At 42.6% G+C, this 18,935-nt stretch overlaps 1 protein-coding gene across 7 annotated transcripts in view; it reads left to right on the forward strand.

Moving 5' to 3' along the window:
- Positions 1-18,935, forward strand: part of NFIA (nuclear factor I A) — a 566,515-nt gene that overhangs the window by 435,071 nt on the left and 112,509 nt on the right. For all 7 annotated transcript variants that reach the window (XM_059138245.1, XM_059138246.1, XM_059138244.1 and 4 more), the window contains exon 4: positions 5,222-5,296. In XM_059138245.1, coding sequence (XP_058994228.1) covers positions 5,222-5,296 — 75 coding nt within the window. The remainder of the gene's footprint in view (positions 1-5,221; positions 5,297-18,935) is intronic.

Here is an 18,935-nt window from a genome sequence, read left to right on the forward strand (position 1 = left end):
AGTAATTACATTAGATGTGTCACTTTTTCCATCATTTCTCAAGTTTCATTTCTCATTGCTTTCTTCCTCTAGAGTTCACCACTGGGTTTCCAAATAATTGTTGAAGGAACAAAACCAGTTTCATAGTCCCTTAAAGTTACATGGAATGTTTACATGTACCTTTTCCTGGGGACATATTACAGCTGAGATGGCCACACCAGGACTTGTGAAACCATTCTACTTTTTATTTTAATTTTTCTGATTATTGTACAGTCACATATAGTTTGCCTTCTAAATTACACACATTCTATTAAAATCAGCCTGAGGGAGCAGGTTGCCCAGAGGACAAGGAGGATCCAATAATGATTTTTTACAGAGACTTTCTTGGGATCACAGAAGGTCCTAGTTTAAGCTTGGGACTGGACTCTTTGGGGTTTTTTTGGCCCCTTTTGCCCATTAAATTATGCTGCCCTTTAATTCTGTTTTAACTCAGTCCCCCAACATTTGAACCACAGTCACAACAATAGGACAACCCCTCAGGCATTTCTCATCAGAGAACATGATGTCACCTTCTTTTTTTTCTTTCTTTTAAGATTTTATTTATTTATTTGAGAGACAGAGATCACAAGTAGGCAGAGAGGCAGGCAGGTGGTGGCGGGGGGAGCAGACTCCCTGCTGAGCAGAGAGCCTGGCCAACGTGGGGCTCAATCCCAGGACCCTGAGATCACAACCCGAACTGAAGGCAGAGGCTCAACCCACTGAGCCACCCAGGCACCCCTGATGTCACCTTCTTGATTGGAAGCTGCATTCTAAACGGATTGTCTCTTCGGTCCTTGTCCTGTTTAGTCTGGAGGGACTATTGGGATTGTTCACTTTAATAGTTTTCAGATGTACATTGGCTCCATTTTAGTTCAAACTATATTGCTAGAGATGAGAGAGAGAGGGAGAGACAAAAATAAAGTTCTGTCAACATTTCTATAAAAAGAAAAATAAACATCCTTGAGCCCAAATTGGGTTGTGTTCCCTTACAGACACCCCTGGAGTGCTTACTGCAGACCAGGCACTGTGTTAAGACCTGGAGGCACAGAAGATGTTCTTTCTTAAAGCGCTCACAGTCTAATGTGAGAAAAAGACAGACTTACGGTGCTGGGTCCTAGAGAAGAAGTATACTCTGTATACCTGGTTAGTGTTGAAAAAAGAGAAAAGGAGTCTTTGCAAGCAGTGCAGGCAACCAGAGAAGACTTTTGATTGAATGACAGCAAAGCTGAGTCCTAAAGGACAAGTAGAAGGTTGGCCAAGCAAAGAGCCAGGAGGACAGAGACATTCCAGGAAGAGGGAACAGTGTGGAGAGAGGAGAGAACCAGGACCATGGTGAAGCGAGTATTCCCTTAGTCCCATGGGGTAGGGCCAGAGAGAGAGAGGGAAGAGACTTAAAAAAAAGAAAGAAAAAAAAATATATATGGAGAGAGGGAAGAGATTTAAAATATATATATATAAAAGCAGGAATGCCTGGGAGGCTCAGTCAGCTTGGGTCTGACCTCAGGGTCCTAGGATCGAGTCCTGCACTGGGCTTCTTGCCTAGTGGGGAGCCTGTTTCTCCCTCTGCCTGCCTCTCCCCCTGTTGTGCTCTCTCTCTTTCTCTGACAAATAAATAAACTCTTAAAAAAAAATGAGATAGGAAAATAGAGGCTACATCAAGGTAGTATGTCATGTGATGGAATTTGTACTATTGCCCAAGCTGTCTGTGGTGCTCTTGCAAGATTTCTGACAGGGCAGTGAACTCTGAACACATTGGATTTATCGCAGATTCTCCAGCATCTCATTCTTTCCTACCCCAGTGCCTTTGCATATGCTAATCCTACTACATGAAGAGTTATTTCCCCTTCTTCTCCTAGCTCTCTCCTTAGTATCTTTCGGATGTCAGTTCTTAAGAGACACCTTCACTAACCACCCTTTCTAAAGTGTTTCCTAGGGACGCCTGGGTGGCTCAGTTGGTTAAGCAGCTGCCTTCGGCTCAGGTCATGATCCCAGCGTCCTGGGATCGAGTCCCACATCGGGCTCCTTGCTCCGCAGGGTTAGGGTTCCCACATCGGGCTCCTTCTCCCTCTGACTCTGCCTTCCACTCTGTCTGCCTGTGCTCGCTCTCGCTCGCTCTCTCTCTGACAAATAAATAAATAAACTCTTTTAAATAAATAAATAAATAAAGTGTTTCCTAATTATTTTCTTCATTTCATTTATACCATTTATAATTTTTAAGATAATTCATTTGTTTTATGTTGTCAGCTATCTCTAATCCTAGACTGTAAATTTCCTGAATGTAGAGACTGTATCTTGAATCCCTAGCAAAATGCCTGGCTTATGGTAGGTGCTCAGTAAATATTTGTTGAATAAATGAATGAGCCCTCAGATTTGCCTGTTAGTGAGACAGCTCTGGCCATAGAGTAGACAGTGGACTAAGGATAAGCCAGGACTGACAATCGAGAACATGGCTAGAAGGCTGCCCCACCAGACTGGCGAGAATTAGGAAGAGCCTAAGCCACAGACTTGAGGAGAGAAGGCAGGGAGGGGGAATGGAGATACACTTGGAGTCAAGATGGGTTGGATGTGGGTTTTTGTAAGAATCAGGAGTTAAAGATGGCACCAAAACATAGAAAACAAGCTGGTCATGGATGGTTCACTGAAATAGGGAATTCCATAGCATCAAAACAGGTTTGGGGAAGAGAAGAAAATGAGCTTGGCATTGGACACGTTGGGTGTGAGGATTCCCATGGCTAACTGGGTAGAAATATCCAATAAATATTTTGAGAGCACTCTTGGCAAAAGACAAAGATTTGAGAGTCATTGGCCTATAGCATCATCCATCCACTCATTCAACAAATATTCTCTTACTAACTGCTTAGTCCCAGCCATTAAATACAATGGTGAATGAAACAAACATTATTGTAGTTTTCACAGACATCAGAGTCAAGACTGGTAACTGATCATAGAAGCAGAGGAAGTAACTAGGAAATCTGTGCTCTTGAGCACAAACCCTGGAGATGCCACTAGAAGGTGGACACACAAGAAGGGGCAATCCAGAGGAGATACTGGAGTGAATGTGTGCAGTGTTTCTCCCTCCTGAGTCTTTGTGCCATACTAAACTTGGTTTTCAAAATACATACAGTGCTTGCTTTTTGGTGGCGAGATTAAAGTACATGTGTTCCCGTTCACTCTGTATAGAAATTCCTGTGAAGTTGTCCTTAAAGTAAAGAATGTCAAAGGTTGGAACCGAAGCAAGTGTCAGCCCGCAAGCAAGACTGCAGACAGCAATGAATAAGAGTTGGAAATCAGCCCCGAGTTTCCCATTCAATGTGCATTTCCTTGCTCTCACTAGATGTGTTTTAAGTCAAACTTAATGTATGTTGTGGTTGGATTTCCTTTGTTATATTCTGTGGGATTGATGTGATGTCAATGTTACAATAGAAAGAGATGTTCTAGTCAGTTTTGCCAATACCACTTTAGAGAATTTTTATTTATTTGCTTATTTTTATTTCTCAGGTCTCTTTATCCAAGAGACAACACCTTAGGCACTTACCAAATTAGAGTCAACCAGAGACCCGGGTGGGGGTTGTTTTAACAGGTGAAATTTCTTAAGCACATCTTCAAATGAAAGTTTGCCATTTTACTTTAAAAAGCAATTTTTAGGGATGCCTGGGTGTCTCCATTGGTTCAGGTCATGATCCCAGGGTCCTGGGATCGAGTCCCATATCCAGCTCCCTGCTCAGCAGGGAGCCTGTTGCTCCCCCTGCTTGTGCTCGCTTGCGCTCGCACGGGTTCTCTCTCTCTCTCTGACAAATAAATAAAATGCCTTTTTTAAAAAAGCAATTTATAGTTACTGCATGTTCTAAAAATTAGAGCTGTTTTATCTAAAACATCATAGATTGTGTTGGGTATAAAAATTAACTGAAAAAAAAAAAAAAAAAACCTTTCTTAATTCTAATGCTACCAGAAAAAGAATGATTTGTAGGTACTTTTGTAAGTCTCCAAAACATAGTGATTTGTTGCATGTGTTTATGTGCATGACATTTAATGAATCTATTGGTGGGTAGACTATACCATCGGTAAACTTGCCTCCCCTTACTACTGGGCAAAATCTATTTTTTGTCAATAACATAAATCTTATATGTAGGCTATTTGTTATAGATTCAGATGGACCTGTTTTCTGATTTTGCATTTCTTAAAAGTATGTTTCTTGTTTCAAAGGAGAGTTTATATTTAAAAAATCCCTTTGGCCAGCTTCTCCTTTGGCCCTACTTTTAAAGGAGGTGATTGTGCTAACCCTGTAGATGCGTCTCAACTAGATTTTATCTATCTGAGATTCAGAATCAGAAAACTTGAGAAGCTGAAAAGGAAACAGCATATCATAAACTATGTATTCCTTGCTATTTATAAATTTTATGTTCCTAAATGTACCATAAAAATAAAAAAGCAAATGACAAGAAAGATAGTAGCGGGTATATTAAAGGAATTAATTATATCCAGCAAAAATAAAGCAGATGCAAAATTCAGAGAGAGTCATGTAGAAGCATTGGTTTATTATCTTCTCTCAGGAAAAAAAAAACAGTCAATCTACCCACTCACACACAAAAAACCCTCTTGTTCTCAAAACAAATCTAAATTTTTATTTGTGCTCGAAAGTATTTGTTTTCATGTTTCAAGGTATGGGGCTTGGCTTTTCTGGTTTGGCTTTTTCAAGATTTCATCCTGTGGTGCCTCTGAAAATGAAGAGAACATCTTTAAATCTTGTTTGATTTGAATGGATGGAGAGCTAATCCTGATCAGATGTTTCTTTAGAGAATAATGGTGAAAAACTCTTAGGGAATTTGGGTAGCCTGGCTGATTCCTAGGTAGGCTGTTTTCAGCTCAGCTGTTAAGGTCTCAGAGGTCAGCCAAGGTAACCATTTATTTTAAATCTTCTTTTGTTTCAGATTTCCTGTTGAGTTGTTTGGTTTGTTGTTTTCTTTTTTTTTAAAGCCATATCAGAAATCACCCAGTTGTGTCAGAGCTTTCCGTAGCCCCCAGATTCAAACCAGAAAACCAGCTATGTAACCAGATGACTGTCCCCACCCACGTCAACTCTTAATAGAGCAGAGTAGGAAATTAGACATTGCTCTTTTTAATCACAATGAAACTAATATTTAGAATTCTGTTGTCAGATGTCTTCTGTTTATGACGCTGTTTTCTTTTGTTTTTGTTTCCCCAGGACATTTGGGCTTCCAAGACAGTTTTGTCACATCAGGTGTTTTTAGTGTGACTGAGCTTGTAAGAGTGTCACAGAGTAAGTATAATTTTGCTTTGATTTGGTACAGATTTGCCTTAGGTTTGTGCTGACTGTCTGCCTAGGCCTCCGAGAGACATAAATAGCTTTCAGAATCCCTTCTCCATTCACCCATTGGAAGAATTTCGCCACGCAGTTTGTTTGACAGCCAAGAATTTAAATCAGGAAAAATTAAATATCATTTTAATGTGAGACACAGGGAAAGAACTGAAATCCTGACTGTCTCACATATTCCTTACTTTGTAGTGTGAACCTGGTTGAAAACATTTCTGAGGCTTCCCTGGTTCCTGAGAAATTCTGCATTTTAAAAGAATTTGTTTTTGACCTTTAAAGAATGCTAATGCCCTCAGCCTGAGTGACATAGTACAGCCTGATCATTACCAGCTTGTCAATAATCACCAGCAACAATGAATTAAAAGTACCTGTCACCACCCTGTTGCATTGATCAAAGGAGTCATTGATTGTATTTTTGCTATGACATAGTCCAGACAGTCCAAGGAGAAGGTATACGATTCTCCCCTCCTCTCTCCCTCAGTCTCTCTCTCTCTCTCTCTCTTTCTCTCTCTCTCTCTCTCACACACACACACACACTTGCCTTCCCTCAAAAACATCTCTCTCTCTCTTTTTAAATTTAAATGCGTACCTACAATGACTATGGTGTTACGGGTGCCAGTAACAAGAAGGAAATAAAAATAGCAGATATTAAATTTTACTGCTTACTCTCCTCCCACTTCAAAAGACTACTTGTAGATAAACTTAATATGGTTAACATTGGTTTCAAGCTGCATCAAGTCCTTTGTGGAATGAGGTGGAGTAAAAATAAATATTTTCATTTCAAGTTCATACCCCCCCATTCACTGCATTACAGTCTTGCAAGATGGACTGAGTACACCCATCCATCTCTGACAAGGTGTCCGGTCAAGCAAGCCAAGCCATCCCAATCTCACAGGCTCAGCTTCTGGTTGGTCTTATTTCTTAAAGCTGGAAGACTATTAAGAATCCAGAAAGTGGAATATAAGGTAGGGGCCGAGGATCTGGAGTCTGAGGGATAGACAAAAAAATCTAATGCCTGTTGAGCATTTACTATCTACCAGACACTGTGCTATGTTTTCATGTATGTTGCATAAATTAGTCTTTGCAATAAACTTGTCAGATAAGTAACTGGTCTCATTTTTTACCAATGAGTTAAACTGTGGATCTATTTAAGTCATCCACCCAAAGTCAAACAGTGGGTAGATTGTAAAGCTAAGCCTGTGTAGTGCTAGCAAGTGTACTCTTACACGGGCTCCAGGGGACTCGACGAAATGTACAATGTGGATGAGGTAGGGAAACTAGGGGAAAGTAACGATGAGTGCGGGAATTCCGGGATCCGGGATCCTTGGTTGATGCCAGGGTGTTCTGGTGTTAGGGAGGCGGAGCCATAAGGGTTGAGGCATTAGGAGCTGGAGGGTGTGAGTTGGAATGGAGAAGTTGCTGGCATGTTAACAAGTGGGCTTAAAGTTCCAACCAGTGAAGAAGAGATGAGATGACCTTGTTCCCTTGGAGGATATATGCCACCTGCCACTGCACAGCTAGCTAGCCAGTCATTTGCCACGCAGGGACAAATAATGCATTTATAGATTTAAAATTTTTTTTTCACTTTGTAAGACTTTTTAAAAGGATTGCTATCCCACATTTTTCTTGTCATTTTAATAAAAGTAATATGATATAGATTTTATATATACGTTTGTCATAATGGCGTTACAGGGAAATACACTCATTGAGCCCTTACTAAACATAGATAGCCTTAAAGAGTAAAAAGAAAATCCTTTTAGCTCTAAGGTGGGAGCACCAGGCCTTTTTTATTCTGCCCTTCCCGCTGTAATGCTTATATTTTGTCTTCATTACCATCACTGTCCCTAGGCATGGGTGTGTAGAGAAGGCCCACGCTGCTCTCAGGACCATCCCCAGAATCATGTCCCTCTTCCACTTTCCGTATGTCCCTTTAAGGTCTTCTACCCCAAGGCCTATCAGTTCCAAGCTAGATTAGACCTTCATTCAGTCTACATAGCACAGTTGCCAAGCGAATTCTAAACCTGCCTTCAAGACTGCCAGAGGGTACAGGCAGACCACAGATTGAATTTGCAGAGGGACCTGGTTTTGTTTCCTGTCCCCGTTTAGGGGCTTATGTTGCTGATGCCTGGCATCATGAGCGTCCTTCGGCTCTTGAATGCTTTTCAACTCTGCACACTGCTGCGTAATCGCTGTAGGACTCACTCACACATGGCCTCGTGCTGACTAAAACTGTTTGGCACGAGTGGGACTGGGCTGTGTCAGCTAAATCATGGCTTCAAGCCAAACTGCTGTCCAGAGCAGCCCCCCCTTGCCTATCTTTAATCCAGGTTTATTGGGGTCCATGTCATAGGACCGCCTTGGCTGCTGGGGATTAAGGGTCCATCTCCCAGCTCAGGTCTCCTCACTTGCACACCTCTCCAAAAGACTAACCATTCAAGCCATGGGAGGAGTCAAAATCCTTAACCATTTCTTATAGCCCTGCCCCATTCCCCTAATTGGAAGAGCTAAGTGTTCATGTTAGAGGTGCAGTGGACACTTTTTACAAATGAGTGGGGCCAGGGGGTGCATTCAGCAACTTTAAAGTAGCAGTAAGCTAACTGGCACATAATTTGATTAAATGCATAAAGTTAGCCCTGTTAGGAGCACAACACTCATATGAAAAATTATACTAGCTAGCCTTTATCAAGCATATACTATGTATCAGGCACTGTACTAGGCACTTGGTAACCATAATCTCATTCAGTCCTCCCATGGTTGCTGTTATCTTCACTTTTTATAGAAGAAGGAGACTGTGGAGGCTCAAAAAGGTTAAGAAACTTGCTCTTTTTGCTTGGCTGTGCTCAGCTAGCTGACTGCAGACATTTTTGTCATGACCTCTCCTATAACTGCATTACAGAGCTAAAAGAATCCAAAGATTCCGTGCTTTAATTAAAAATCATTTCTTGTTAGAGCTGATAAACTTTTAGATTATTAATCTGTGCGTTAAAATAAAAAAAAGGCTAAAACTATTTTTGTACAAATCAAAACAACCAAAGTACTTAATTAAATGTTTTCCCCCTGGATTTGTCTTCAGTTACGATTTTTTTTTTTTTAATGAATAGGCTTTATGATTTAGAGCAGTTCTGTGTTCTCAGCATTAGGTTAACAAAGGTACGGAATTTTAGCATTTTCCCCAATACAGTTTCATCTACTTATTAACCTCTTTTGTTACTGTGGTACGGTTGTTACAAGGAAGGAATGGACACTGACTCATTATGGTTACCCGAAGTCCACAGTTTACTTTGGGTTCATCCTTTGTGTTGTAGCTTCAGTGTGTGGACAAATGTATCCAGATTGCTGTGCCTCGCAGAACAGGCTCCCTTCCTGAAAAATCAACCTGCACAGTCGCCGGTCGTCTGCCCACTCCCCCAAATTATTACTCATGCTCTGAAGGGTTCAACCTTCATCAGGTTGTTTTTAATGGCCCCAGCGTCTTTAAATTTTTTCCCACTCTGTTGCACATTTCTTCTTAACCCCCCCTCATTTATCTCAGCCCCACCCAGTTCCCCCAGTCACACTTACGACCACATATCTGGCCTGGAAATGTCAAATGCATGGTGGCCGTAGTCTGAACATTTTCCCTCTTCCTGAATCTTTAGTATGCGATTTGAAAATTTGCTAATATAAATATTTACTTTCCTCGGGTTTCCAGTTAGTTTCTGTTTTTCGTTTTCCTCCTTTTAAATTTAATAGAGGAGGGAGGTGCGATTTCAGCATTTCCTCATGAGGATTCACTGAAATAACTCCGTGCTAAGTTTGTTGTTTATAATCATGTTACTACAGGGTGGCAATGGCAGAGAAACTCGAGAGAAAGCTGCTGGCTTAGCTTCACACGTTCGGAGGTCAGGGTCAGGCGGCAAGGTTGCTTGTCATTAAATTATACTGATCAGATGCATGGAGCTGTTAGAAACAAGGGCTTCTGCTGCAGTTTCACTAATTCCCCTCTCACCCTGGTCCCCTGCCTACCTACCTTTTCTTTTCTTTTCTTTTCTTTTCTTTTTTTTTTTTTTCATTATCTAGAGTCCACGAAAGGTCTGTCTGTCCTCACTGCAAAGAAAGTCCCATAGCCTAAGAGTCGATATCTGTTCTGGCTCCTCCTACCTCCCCCCCTCCCCCCCCAGTGACAGGGCCATCTGAAAGTCCTTCTTGTTATTTATTACTTTGTTCCAGGAGAGGGTCGGGAAGGGGGAATACAAACCACTAGACACTGTGCCAGAGGGAAAGCGAGGTCTTCTCTGCTCTGGGGGAGGGGGTTTCCAAGTGCTAACAATGCGGTTCAGAATCCCTGAAGTTGTGTTCACATAATACTGTGAGGCAAAAGACAGGAACCATCTGCTGGAAGGGTTCTTACATGATGCTGCATTTTCAAACAAAGCCTTCAAGAAGCATTTTCAGATGGGGCTCTTTCCCATGAAGCCGCCGCAAAGAGAGAGCCCCCACGACCGGCTGCTCCATGACCCTCTTCAACGGTCATCGCCGTCAGCACCCACTCCCTGTTTATCTGGCTCCAGTGTTTTCCTCAAAGTGTGTGCTCTGAGGCTCGATATCCTTCCTGGGATGAACCCAGAAAAATCCTCCCGAAAAATGCACTCCTTGTGTCCATTTCCTTCTAAAGTGCTGACTGTTTTACTTGAAGTTGGTGGGGTGACTCTGAAACCTTAAATACTTTGCTGGGAGAGAGGAAAACCGCAGATACACACGGGCTATTGTGACTCTGGCCTGGCGGGTTCTAATTTTCGAGCAGTGGCTTGTACACCCGAGCAGGCTGCAAGGGTTAAGTAAACTTTGTGGCTTAGGATGACTTCATGGCCCTGGAATTTTGAAAAGCCAGGGTTCCCAGTTCGCTCAGCGTCTTTGGGTGTAAAAACCACTCTCAGTTACCCAGACTGAATTTTTGGTTCCCGTCACCCTGCTGCAGAAGCTATTAAATCCAGCAGCTGAACTGTCCTGGCTGTACCACAGAGCCGGGCTGCTGGGTGGCTCCAGGATTCCCGAGTTGTTTGTCAATGGAGAAGGGGGTGGGCGGTGGGGGGGGACAGTGAATGGAGCCAGGCGTCTGCCTCAGCCTGGCATGAGGTGGCACCCTAGTGGTTGTTCTCTGCCTTCGACATGCGCACGCTTTCTGTATTTTCACACAGGAGTCACCATTAGGATCCAAAGCACGGTTCGTTTTTCGACCTCTTTTTGAAGTCTCTAGGCCCCTTTGTGGGACTTCGAGTACCCACGGCCACGCACTGGGCTTTCTGGGCCCTCGAGACAGTCTGAAGAACTGGCTGATAGTCTCTCCTGACACGTGGGAGCAAGGACAACAGAGTTAACTCGGCTCCAGGGTATAAAACAAGGAGATGAAGCTCTTTGATCGGAACAAGCCCAAACTTGGAAATGGCAAGAGCGTCTCGCAAAGACGGACTCACGAGGAAATTGGTATAGGGTGAGGGAGGCCAGACGTCCCGTCCCTTGGGGAGCCGCTGAGACTGGTTACAGGATGTGTCGATCTCGGTTACGGGACAGGAGGTCTAAAACTTTCTGTTCTGAGCAAGTGGCCTGTTCCTGCTTCTCAGCGAAGGAACGTGAGAGCTGTCTGTGATCATGGCGTGGACATTAACTGTAAAATTAATATTCTTAAGCAAGCCCTTCTTTCGAAAGAAACCGTTTGGGCTTGAGCATTAAAGGAAGAAACAAAAAGATTATAATAAAAAATAGACTGCAGCCCTCGCAGGAACAGTGGCTGTGACCTTGCCTTTTGTTTGCCATTACACAATTCAATGGCAGTCCACTCAAACTATGCTCTCGATCAATATCCTATTAAGGCAGCACAAAAAGTCTCCATAAACTTAGTGGTTAGCTATGTTTATAAATGGAACTCAGCATAATTAGATGGTCAATAGCAGGCCCTACTAGTAATTTTAAAATGAACATCACACATTTTCTGTCTGTAGAAGTCAATGGCACCTCTTCCAGACGGAGGGTACGGTGTGCCGCAGACAAAAGAGCGGGAGACCCTTTAAAAAAAAAATCATAATGCCTGTCCTTAAAATGCAGTTTTTAAAGGAAATCTGTTAAGTTATAGACTAGCAAATACTGATTGGCTAGCTAGTTATAGACTAGCAAATACTGTAATCTTTTTCTGTTTTGCCTGCCTCAGCCACCTTATTCTGAATATATGATGACATCGCACATGTTTCCTAGTTTTAATCAGCTCCTCGTACAGAGATAAAATAATAAATATTGCCATACTCTTAGGAAGAAAAATATCAGTCTGGTTGGCTTAATTGAGTGGGTTTCCTCTACTATAATTCGATAAATTTTGAAAATAAATCTTGAAATTGAATTAGTTCAGAAGGATGTTTTGTTGCCTAGTGGTTTTTTTCTTTTAATTTTCTGGACATATGTGGGGGTCACGATTTGGACACTAAAGCCAGCGGCAAAGGGATGGGCTGGCGGTAAGAGAAATTTTCACCAAACGTACTCTTTCTCCTGAATCCCAGCTCACAGTATGGGTGGCCACGCATGAGTTTCCCCATTCTGTTCTCTTCACCCGGTAGAGAAGGAGCCACATAAAGGGAAAGGTGTCCCCATTCTTACTTACAAATTGAATGGACCGTATACCCCATGTTCAGCATGGGCCCTGGCAGTGGCCTTATGACCACCGTGCCAACTGAAATTAAAACTCTGGTGACAAGAGGCTTATTATATCAGCAGATGCAACAGTCAGCTTGATGCTTGAAAGTCCTGTTTTTTCTTTTACACTCATCTTCTACAACCTTCCTGGTTGGAGTCAGTGGAAAGAGTTCTTGTGGCAGCTTCTGGGGCAGTGGGATGGGGCTTTTGACTCAGGGAGAAGCAAAACAACTCCTTGATGTCCATACTAATTTGTTGTCATGATCTCTATTCACATCTTCATCTATTTGTCATCTTTTCTAGCTAATTCGTGGGTTATGTTTCCTAAGGGTAAAACATTCTATAAAACCCGTATTTAAGATGGCGGCATGGTAGCAGAGTCCAGGATATAGAATTGGGGATCCGGCTCTGCCACTTTCCAACTGAAGGGCTTTGGGCAATACTGAACCCCTCCAGCCATGTTTTTCTCATAGGTAACCATCATTTGTTCAATGAACTAATATTTATTAAATACCATCTGTGTGCTGGGCCTGCATCAGAGTGCTGGAAATAGTAATAGCTCTCAGGAGTACTTTGAGGATTCAGTGAGAGAATGGCACATGTCTAGCGTATAGTAAATGCTCAGCAATGGTAACTACTATGCTCATCATTGAACAAAGCCTCCGTCCCTGGTCTTTCACTCTGTGTTCAGAGCTGATCCTTGAGGTGGCCACACAAATTTATTAGAATGTGTGTGTATGTGTCTGTATGTACTCTGTGTGCATTTATAAATTAAGAAGGACTGATTTGAGATTCAAGTTCTTTTATAGAAGTCAATTTAGTAGGAGGACCATTTTCGTGACCCCTTCAAAGTTAATAATTCTGATAGAATAAGAGCATGCCAATACTAGAGCTAATTCATCTGCTTTAAGAAACCAGAAAATTCTTATTCCTCAAGTTTGCAGCCAAAGCCTATATGTCTGCATTATTCTAGAAGTTTCTCTTCAGGATATCTAATGGATAGTGAGACATTTAAAAAATTCTCAGTCTAACACTGACACATTAAAAGCCACACCTTGATTATTTTTTAATCAGACTGCTTTAAATTAGCACTTAGTTTTATACTATTTGATCCTTTCTTTTATATTATGGGCATAAAAATTCCTCGGAATAGCAGGTACATGCTAGAGGTCATTACCAGCAATGTGATTTTAGTAAACTTTTATTTATACACTCATAAGCCTCAGTTTTGTTTTGTTTTTTTCCTAAGAGGAGATATTCCTATCTGATGGGTAAGATTAGAAAACTAAAAGGTATTTTTGGGATTTCCAGAAGCCTGACAGAAATTCAATATTACTCCCACAATAAGACCACAAATATTATTGAGATCTTAGCTGGTATATCTCATCCTAGCTAACTCCTGCTGATTAGAAAGACTGCTGTCGGTGACACAGTAGACAGGTCCAGGATGAAATCAGTGGAGTCCACACTCAGCAAAGCCACACGTCGAGCCCAATACGAAAACTGAGTTAGTGCGGTATGTAATTGATATGAGTACATCATTAATATCCAGAATTTTTCAGAGAATGAAGAAGGGGAAAAAAATAAAATAAACAGTTCTTAGTGAAACTATGGAGACTTACTAGGACGGATCCAGACAGCTGGACTTGTAGGTGGTTGCGATGAGACTCTGCTCATACAGTTTGGTCTCCTAACAGCTAATGGTCCAGTCCCAGTGCACTCTTGGTGAAGGGGCTTCTGTTTAGAAGCCCTTCCCTGGTTTATAGATCACTGTGGTAAAAAGACACCTCAGGCCATCAACTCCATCCCCTGTCAGGGAAGACTTAATCCCCGGGCTGACGCTGTATCAGGTCCTAAACGGGTGCCACATTTGACCTCAACCAAAAGCTAAGATGAGATGATACTCTAAAATGCAGAAAATCAATTTCGGTCCCCAAGGCAGAAGCCACTAATGTAGGAGACCAGTCCGCACTACCGACCCCACCGTGGATGGCTGTGCTCGACCAAGTATCAGGCCCTCTGTCCAGGGAAACACGGACTCACACTCCAACCCCAAAGACCTGAGAACACAAAGGGAGAAGGAAGCGGACAGAAGTTTTCCCACGTCATGGATGGGTGACAGTTATTTTTCTGTATAAATCTTGCTGAATCCGTCCCTGTAATAACTGACGATGAAGGAAGGACCGGGAGTCTGGAAATGTGCGTTTCGCCTCTGTTTCCTTGGGCTGGTACCCGGAGATACTCGGGTTCAAATCCTTGCTCTGTCACTTCCCCGGCCGTGTGATCTTGAACATGTGACTTAACTTTGCAGCTCAGTTTCCCATTCGTAGATGAGAATAAACAAATGTATGTTCTGTGGGGATACTGCAAGAATGACATGAGATAATTTGGGTAAAACACATAGCGTCTCAGCCTGACATATAATAAATATCACTAAATATTAGTTCTTTGCTATTTTTCACTAACAAACTCGTAGAATTTTAGTTCAACTCAGTAAACATGTGTTGCACGTGTTCTAGACGAAGCATCTCACGCTGCGTGTTGAGAATGCAGAGATAAGTGGAAAGGGTTCCTTCCTTTATAGCATAGATAATCAAAGTTTCTTGATATCCAAGACTGAGTTTTCTTCGTGGCAGGAAAATGCCTGAATAGACTCACCGCACAAAGTGCATTCACAATTATGATCAAAGGTAAACCGTCTTCAAGATTCAGAGTGGGGAGGCGGAGGATATCAGTGAATGGCTCTTGTTTAATAAAAGAAAACATTTCTTCAGAAATCACAGTTTCTGTATTCACGTCCTCCTCCTCCTTCTGGCACCACACAAACCTACATATTTCTTCACTCGTGTCCACAAATGTGGATGTGCGAAAACGGTACCGTGTCTGCATTAGCAGATGCCGTTGATGGGGTTAAAACCCTGTGCTGGGCTTTTGGCACCTAATACTACGTTTCATAAAAAGCATTACTTAAAGCTCATAATAGCGGGGAAGTTCGTTTCCACATAGAGGGAAATCCTCGTCTTGGTCCGGCGCCTTTCTTTTATGTTCCATTTTGGAAAACCAGACTCCTCGCCTGCACTAGGTCAGACCTTTTAGAAAGGAAGGGTAGAGAAAGGAGATCAGCACGCGGTTTACAGACCAGAAATCTGCTTGGCAAAGGAGTTGCTGAAGACTGTGGTGTGGGAGCTGCAGAGAAAGTACCTTTATGATTGATTTCCATTCAAGTCAGACTGACTGCAGTGTGGTCATTTTTCTAACCCATAACTGCTCATACTGCAGCAGGCTGCTATCTGCAGGGTGTCTGAATTATAGCAGTGTACGTCCGCGTTACCTCTTACACAAATTACTTACACTGGTTTCTTTTTCCATGCAAATTCATCAGTTTACAGCCCCTCGTAGCCACAGTCAGGAAACTCTGGCCAACAGCACAAATTGATAAAATGAGTTCATTTTACTATACTTATTTTTTTTTCTTCCTAAAAGCCCTCTCTCGTAGGCAGTGTTCAGGAAGCATGTTACAGTAAAAGGAAGATAACAAAGGAGTTGAATTTTCTTGCCATAAATTACTTTCCAAGTTAATTCCCTTTAACGATGATTCCAGATTTGCTTGAGTTTTCATAGCATTGTGCGTTTTACAACTGTGCCTTTGATAGAAAGAAGACCAAGTATTTTCCCATGTTCACTCCTTTTGTGCCAGTGACATGGACTTTCTTATGAGATCTTTGCCACCAGAATGCAAAACAACACTAAATTGTGCTGGGCCCCTAGAACTGTGTGCTTGTTGTTGGATTTATTTATTTATTTATTTATTTATTTATTTTTTGCCCAAGCCTGAAAGTACAAGTTCCCAAAGTCTCAGTGAGTGCATTAGATTACATAATTGGAGAGAAATATTCTTCTCTTATTTTTTCATAGTTACTTTATAAACTGAAAACAAAGTAGTAAATCCCAGTCGTCTTTTTTGAGGGATACCCGTTGGCCATGTGGCCATATTCCTCAGCTGCCATGGAAATTTGAGGAAGGTTTCCCTCCTCAGAAACCATCATGGAGCCCACAGATCCCTACTCTCTCAAATGGGAGCCCCACGAGAGCACGGGGCCTCATCTGTCTTGTCCATTGATGGATCTCCGGCACCTGGCTCATGAAAAGTGCTCTGTGAATATTTGCCGGATTCCACTGGACGTAGGCTCTCAGAGAATATGTGCCGTTGGCGGAAGGCTGGCCACACTAGTCATTGAGTTAACACTCCCTGCTGATTCCTGTTGGACAAGTTGTAAACTCGGTATACTGTCATCTCCCAGGCAGAGTAGCTTGAAATTTTGGACAGAATTTTTTTTTTTTTTTCCATCACCCTCTCTTTCCAACAACACAGGCCTGAGCAGATTGTCTCTGGTGGATGGCAGAAGTTCAATAACCACAACCTTATCCAACTACTAATGTGTACAGAAGAGCAGGTCATTAAGAGGGTTGGCTACTGCAGTAACCCCTTTCTTCCAATAGCCCACATTACAATAATGATGCCTTAATAGCAAACCATTTATTAAGAAATGACACAAAGACTGCATTCTACTCATGACAGGAAAGAAGGGAGAGGGGGGAAGAATGGCTTAGAAATCATATCCACCAAGACCATTCCCCAAAGTTCATCCTTTGAGGAAAAACTCCTCCGCAAAACAAGAACCACAAAAACGTCAGGTGTGCCTCCCTGTAACACTGCTTAAGAAAGGTGAGGCACCAGTCCTCACTGTTCATGCAGAGTTGTTGATTCCTGAGTGTCATTTTGCATTGTGTGAAGTTGGGGGGCCGAGGGCAAACGGAGAAGGCAATTACAGATTCTCCTTCATTCAGAGCATATTTATGGATCATCAGCTGTTGTGTCGTACTGATCATCATACAAAACCGCACAGCTGTTTAGGAACACACAAAAGGCTGTCGGATCTGGAGGACTAAAGGTCATCTGGTATGACCCTCTGACTTTGTGGCCTAAGGGCATTACTCTGCCTCTTGGTGCCTCAATTCCTCCCTGGTAGCGTGGTGAGGATTACATGAGATGATGTGTTTAAGGGACTCAGGCCGGCATCTGGCCCATAAATGGTGCTTAATAAATGTTGGTTCTTGTTACTGTGGTGGTGATGGCCCTGGCATTGGTGGTGAGTTTGCGTTTCTATGACAACTATTATGGGAATTTTGAGGCCCAAAGAGTTTAAAAGACTTCAGCTACACAGGGGGTTATTGGCAAGGCTGAAACCCTAGATGGTCATGCCCAGGCCCATACCAGCACGTTTTCAGTGTCCTGGGATGTCTTGTCTGTCTTTACAGTCCTCAAAACACACTCAATCTGGTGGGGGAGAATATGTCATGGATGAGATAATTTAACGATAGAGCCTAGAGTCAAGTACAAGTGGAACAAAATCAGATTTTGCAGTATATGGAATAGACAGGAAGCATGGTTGGTCCAGTCCTTCCTTAACACCACCACCTTGGGCAGTGGCTACGCAATCTCTGGAACACACAGGCAGGCTGTTAGTCTGGCTTCAGAAGCCCAGCATGATGTCCTGGGCAGATGTTGTTAAATCATTTAACCCTTGACAACGTTTAGTTCCCTCGTTTGCAAAAAGGAATTCCTACCATTATTAGCTAAGAAGCGCCTTGGGTTCTATACATCGGGTTATGTATCTTATGGGTATTTCATATTTGTTGGGATGGTATGAAATATTTGCTTGTGTATGCCCTTTCCTTGGACAACCAGACATAGATCTTTGGGACCTGTTTCCGAAGATGACAGATACCCACCATGAAAATGCCTTTTTCTTTCCAGACACCATGGTGGAGGCCTCCCTTTTCTCTAAACTCCACCATCAACCTACCAACTGATTTCCCCACCTTTGTTCCCTTTAGTGCAGTCTGTAGGCTATTGTCATACTAATGTTGCTCGGGTTCAGCAATGATCACTTCCCTCCTCAGAAACCGTCATGGAGCCCCCAGATCCCTAATTGTACTTCCTGCCTCCAAACTTATGCACATACTTTGTCATTTGCCTAGAAACCCTCCTCCTCTTCCCCGCCTCTTTAAATCCTCCCGTCCTGGAAGCCATTGTGTCGCTGCCCAACCCCTCCTGGAATCAGACATTTTTCTGATCCCACAAGCCAATAGGATTTCTCATTCCTTTGAACTTTTCTAGTACACCCTTTGCATTCTGCCTATGAGAGTGAACACATTCAGCATCGAATTAGAATTTCAAGTATTATTTTATCCTTCCACTCTGTAGTAAACCCTGTGAGACAGAGACACTGTCTACCTTTTTATCATCTGACGTTTAAGGCAAATATATTGAATACAAGAGGCAGGTTAGTAGGATAAGAAAAGCAACAGGTTTTGGGGTGAGACAGACACCCTTGACTTTTAATGCTGACCCTCCCTCTTTTTGCCTCTCTGCAGTCCATGGCAAGCCAGTTAACCTCATCTGGGGACTGATTAGTTTTTCTCATTTAGGAGAGGTACTTTTGAGGTTGTTTTGAGGATGAAGTTAGATATAAGAAATTAAATGCTCCTTGGTGCTCAGGAAAACCTGCTGAAAGCCCATCTTTCTCAGATATCTCCCTCAGGCTCTTCCTGTACTCCAGATGAGAGAGCCTGAGAATACCCGGGCCACTGTGGGGACACTTGACAGTGACCCCTCCCCACAGGCATGGGGCTTTCTCTGTAACTGTCACAGAATCACTGACTCCGATTCCATTGCAATCGGCTGACCTTCATACGATGCATACACACGGACAGTACCAGGGAGTGCTTCCTGACAAGACCATTTGGAAGAATGCGGAGTTTGGGTCAGTGGTTTATTAGGATTTTTTAACCCAGGTTGTGAGACCCCTTCTCAGCTCAGAAATTTAACAATGTCCTAAAATCGGAGACGCACATAAGCAGT

The sequence above is a fragment of the Mustela lutreola genome, chromosome 10 (assembly GCF_030435805.1).
Source record: "Mustela lutreola isolate mMusLut2 chromosome 10, mMusLut2.pri, whole genome shotgun sequence".
Taxonomy (NCBI): Eukaryota; Metazoa; Chordata; class Mammalia; order Carnivora; family Mustelidae; genus Mustela; species Mustela lutreola.